Source organism: Penaeus vannamei, chromosome 14, assembly GCF_042767895.1.
Source record: "Penaeus vannamei isolate JL-2024 chromosome 14, ASM4276789v1, whole genome shotgun sequence".
NCBI lineage: Eukaryota > Metazoa > Arthropoda > Malacostraca > Decapoda > Penaeidae > Penaeus > Penaeus vannamei.
This window is the reverse complement of record NC_091562.1, coordinates 42,219,113-42,224,112: the sequence shown is the minus strand read 5'-3', so window position 1 is coordinate 42,224,112 and position 5,000 is coordinate 42,219,113. Positions and strand designations below refer to the sequence as shown.

The window sequence follows — 5,000 nt, the reverse complement described above, 5'->3', positions numbered from 1 at the left end:
GAGGAGGGGGAAGAGGGAGGGAGTTGGTGAGGGAGGAGGAGGAGGAGGAGGGAGTGGGTGGTGGAGAGGTAGGAGGAGGAGGAGGGAGGGAGGGGATTTGGGGTGTGGAGTAGGGAAGAGGGAGGGATTGAGGAGAAAGTAGGGGGGAGTGAAGAGGAGGGGGGAAGAGAGGAGGAGGAGGAGGAGGAGGGAGGGAGTGGAGGGAGGAGGAGGGGAGAGGGAGGGGAGTGGGGGGAGGAGGAGGAGGAGGTGAGGGAGGAGGAGGAGGGGGAAGAGGGAGGGAGGATGAGTGGGGTGGGAGGAGGAAGGGAGGGAGGAGGGAGGAGGAAGAGGGAGTTGGTGAGGGAGGAGGGAGGGAGGGAGGGAGGAGGAGGAGGAGGAGGAGGAGGAGGAGGAGGAGGAAGGGAGGGAGTGGGTGGGAGGGAGGAGGAGGAGGAGGGAGGAGGGAGGGAGTGAGGGAGGAGGAGGAGGGAGAGGGAGGGGAGTGGGGGGAGGAGTGAGGAGGGAGGTGAGGGAGGGAGGAGGAGGAGGGGGAAGAGGGAGGGAGGATGAGTGGGTGTGGGAGGAGGAGGAGGAGGATGAGGAGGAGGAAGAGGGAGTTGGTGAGGGAGGGAGGAGGAAGGGGGTGAGGGAGGGAGGAGGGGGAGTGAGAGGGAGGAGGAGGGAGGAAGAAGAGAGAGTGAGGGAGGAGGAAGAGGGAGGGGAGTGAGGGAGTAGGAGGAGGGGAGAGGGAGAGAGTGGGGGAGGAGGAAGAGGGAGGGAAATGGTGAGGAGGAAGAGGGAGAGGAATGAGGGAGGAGGTGGAGCGAAGAAGTGTGGGAGGAAGAGGAGAGAGGTAGTGGGAAGAGGAGGAAGGGAGCTGAGGGAGGAGGAGGAGGAGGAAGGGGGAGGGAAGAGTGGGGGAGGTAGAAGATCAGGGACAGGAGAAGGAGGAAAAAGAAGAAAAAGAAAAATAATAATAATTATAAGAGAGTGGGTATTTGTGATAGAGGAGGGAGTGGGGAAGGGAGGAGGGGAATGAGTAAGAGGGAAGGGTATCTGGGACAGGAGGAGGAGGGAGGGATTGGGGGAGGAGGTAGGGGAGAGGTTAGTTGAGGGGGAGGGGGAGGGGGCATGAGGGCTGGAGGCTGTCATTCATGCGGATGAGTGAGGGGAGTGAGGGGGGTGAGGGGAAAGGACTCACGTTGCTGTTAATGTTTCCTTGTGGCTTGGCTTAAAGGGGATTTTTTTCTTTTTTTTTTTTCTTTTTAGAGAGAGAGAGATAGAGGGAGGGAGGGAGGGAGGAGGGAGAGAGAGAGAGAGAGAGAGAGAGAGAGAGAGAGAGAGAGAGAGAGAGAGAGAGAGAGAGAGAGAGAGAGAGAGAGAGAGAGAGAGAGAGAGGGGGGAAGGAGAGGGAAGGAGGGAGGGAGGGAAAGAGAGAGAGAGAGAGAGAGAGAGAGAGAGAGAGAGAGAGAGAGAGAGAGAGAGAGAGAGAGAGAGAGAGAGAGAGAGAGAGAGAGAGAGAGAGAGCGCAGTCCTTGTGTGTGTGTGTGTGTTTGTGCGTGTCGATGGGTGAGTGTTTATGTTTCAGAGAGCGAGGCGAGGGAGGAGGAGGAGAGAGGAGGGAGGGAAGAATGAGGGAAGGGGAGAGAGGAAGAAAAGGAAGGAAAGGAAAGAAGAGGGAGAGAGAGAGAGGTGGAGAGAGAGAGATAAAGAGATAGATAGATAGATAGATGGGGGGTAGAAGGGAGAAAGAGAGAGAGAGAGAGAGAGAGAGAGAGAGAGAGAGAGAGAGAGAGAGAGAGAGAGAGAGAGAGGAGACACACACACACACAAAGAGAGAGAGAGAGAGAGAGAGAGAGAGAGAGATGAGAGAGCAGAGAGAGAGAGAGAGAGAGAGAGAGAGAGAGAGAGAGGAGACACACACACACACAAAGAGAGAGAGAGGAGAGAGAGAGAGAGAGAGAGAGAGGAGACACACACACACAAAGAGAGAGAGAGAGAGAGAGAGAGAGAGAGAGAGAGAGAGAGAGAGAGAGAGAGAGAGAGAGAGAGAGAGAGAGAGAGAGAGAGAGAGAGAGAGAGAGAGAGAATGAAAGAAAGAAAGAGAGTGAGAAAGAGAGAGAAAGAAAGAGAGAGAGTGAGAAAGACGGGGTGATAAGGAGAGATTGAGAGAGACAGAGAGACAGAGAGGAGGGGAAAAGGAGAAAGAGAGAGCGAGAGAGACAGGCAGCCAATTAGAGACAGTTGCAGAGAGACGTAAAGTATAAACAAATGCAGGCGAGCTGTCACTCAGAGGCCCAGTACGTGCGGATCAAGTGAAAGGAAAGATGGACGTCTGTGTGTATTGGCGAGGGCGTTTGTGTCTGTTCTGTGTGCTTCTGTACGTGGGCATGTGTGTATGTATGTGCGTGGGCGTATGTGTATTTGCACATGTACGTGGGCGTATGTGTATGGGCACATGTGCGTGGGCGTATGTGTATGTGCACATGTGCGTGGGCGTATGTGTATGTGCACATGTGCGTGGGCGTATGTGTATGTGCACATGTGCGTGAGCGTATGTTTCTGTTCGCCTGTGTGTGCATATGTGTCTGTGTGTTCATGCGTGTGGTCGTATGTATATGTGTCTACCCGTGTGCATATGTTTATGTGCACATGTGCGTGAGCGCATATGCTTGTTCGTCTGTGCATGTGTCTGTGTATCCATGCGTGTGCGTATGTGTATGTGCACATTTGCGTGGTCGTATATGTCTGTTCGTCTGTGTGTCCATGCGTGTGTGTAAGCGTGTGCGTATGTGCCTGTGTATCCACGAGCGTATATCCGTGGGCGTATGTGCGTGTCGAGCGAGGGCTTGCGGACGACCCAGGAGCCAGGAGAGGTCAAGAGGTCAGTCGTCGGCGTCGTGTTTGACTGCCCCGCCCCCCCCTTCGGTTTGTTTGCGGAGGTCCTCAGGGCGCGGCTCTGTTCCTCGCCAGTCTGCTTTTCTTAGGCCTACCTGCTTGGGGGCTGGGCGGTTTGGGGGCGGTGGTGGTGGGTGTGGGGGTGTGGGCGGTGGGGGGCTGGGAGGGGTGGGCGGTGGTGGTGTGGGGTGTGTGGGAGAGGGGTGGGTGGTGGGGGTGTGGTGAGGGGTGGGCGCTGGGGGGTGTGGGGTGGCGGTGTTGGAAGGCTGGGCGGTGTGGGGGGCTGGAGCGCAGTGTGGTCAAGGGGCTGGTGGGGTGTGGGTGGTCGGGGTGTGGGAGGGCCCGGAAGGAAGGAAGTGAGAGATGTGAGAAGAGGGAAAATTATGATAAAACACGATGATTGCTTTGGCGTTTTGGGTTAGTGTCTCGTGTAGGTTTTTCCGTTTGAGGGCGTGGTTGGGTGATTGATGGTGAGTTAATGGGCCTTTTGTCAAGTTTTGTTTGTTGGTGTAACGGTATTTACACCAGGCTACCAGTCGGTATTGTAAGAGGATTGTTGATGAAGATGTATACCAAGATTTTTTTTCCTTTTCTTATTTTTCCCCTTGGTGGCTTATTTTTTCCTTGTTTTCTTATTTTTTCCTTTTTTATATGTCCTTGTTTTTTTCTTGTTTTCTTATGGTTTTCCATGTTTTCTTATTTCTTTACGATTATTATTTTTCTGTTTTCCTTTTTTTCATTTTATTATTTTTCCATATTTTCTTATTGTTTTCCCTATTTTCTTATTTTTAGTAACCTTCCTTTTATAATATATATGGTGTATGCGGATAGCAGTGTGTTTGATACAATACATTTTTTTTTCTTCCTTTTTTCGTTTTGTTCATATTTATTTGTACTTACTTCCTGTTTCTGTCATTTCCGTCTTTCCCTCAGTGCTTTCTCTCTCCTTTTTATCCGTTTTTTCTCTCTTTTTTAATATCTTCCCTCGTCTTTTTCATTTTTTTCTCTCTATTTGCTTGCGAGATCACTTTCTTTTCTTTTCTTTTTTTGTCTCCCTCTTTTATCTCTCTCTTTATCCTCCTTTTATCTCATTTTCCCTTCTTTTATCCATCTCTTTCTTTCTTTTATCCCTCTCTGATCATCCTTCTTTTATCCCTCTCCTTTTACTCCTCTCATCCTTCTCTTTGTCCAAGAAACATCCTTTAAATCGCCTCTCATTAAATCACAATTGTCTGTTCCTTTGTTTCTCGGCGACGGATTCCTGGGATTACTTTGTAGCTTTTAAAAGACACTTGGTCGTCGGATTCGGGATGTGATGAGTGGCTTGGGGATTGGGGATTGGGGCTTGGGGCTTGGGTTGGAGGGTTGGGGCTTGGGGTCAGGGGTGAGGGTTGGGGCTTGGGGGGTTGGAGGGTTGGGGTTGGGACTTGGGGCATGGGATTGGAGGGTTGGGGCTTGGGGTTTTGGGGGGTTGGGGGAGTTGGGGATTGGGGATTGGGGGCTTGGGGGTTGGGGGGTTGGGGATTGGGGGTTTGGGCTTGGGGATTGGGGATTGGGGGTTGGGGATTGGGGTTAGGGGGTTGGGGCATGGGGCATGGGGCTTGGGGGGTTGGGGGTTGGGTGGTGGTGCCCTGATGGGGATCTTAGTGAAAATGTTTATCTCTGGATCATTTTTTTTTTCTCTCTTTCTTTAATTGATTTATTTTTTATTATTTGTGTGTGTGTATGTATGTATATAGGGAATGAGTGAGTGAGTGAGGGAAAGAGGGAGGAGGGAAGGAAGGAAGGAAAAGAGTGAGAGAGAGAGGAAGGAAGGGAGGGAGAGAAGAAGAAACAGAGGAAGGGAGGGAATGAGAAAGGAAAGGAGGAAGAGAAGGACAGAGAAAGGGAGGGAATGAGAAAGGAAAGGAGGAAGAGAAGGACAGAGGAAGGGAGGGAATGAGAAAGGAAAGGAGGAAGAGAAGGACAGAGGAAGGGAGGGAATGAGAAAGGAAAGGAGGAAGAGAAGGACAGAGGAAGGGAGGGAAGGAGACAAGGACAGAGGAAGGGATGGAACGAGAAAGGAAAGGAGGGAGAGATGAACAGAGGAAGGTAGGGAGGGAGAGAAGGAGGAACAGAGG

At 51.9% G+C, this 5,000-nt stretch overlaps 2 protein-coding genes across 10 annotated transcripts in view; one reads left to right on the top strand and one right to left on the bottom strand.

Annotated features, from left to right (window-relative positions):
- Nucleotides 1–5,000, top strand: part of LOC113824540 (uncharacterized protein CG43867) — an 864,266-nt gene that overhangs the window by 291,125 nt on the left and 568,141 nt on the right. The gene's annotated exons all lie outside the window — the stretch shown is intronic.
- Nucleotides 4,098–5,000, bottom strand: part of LOC138863993 (uncharacterized) — a 1,558-nt gene continuing 655 nt past the window's right edge. Inside the window, exon 2 of the mRNA XM_070129524.1 lies at nt 4,098–4,511. Within this exon, the coding sequence (XP_069985625.1) occupies nt 4,098–4,511 (414 nt within the window). The remainder of the gene's footprint in view (nt 4,512–5,000) is intronic.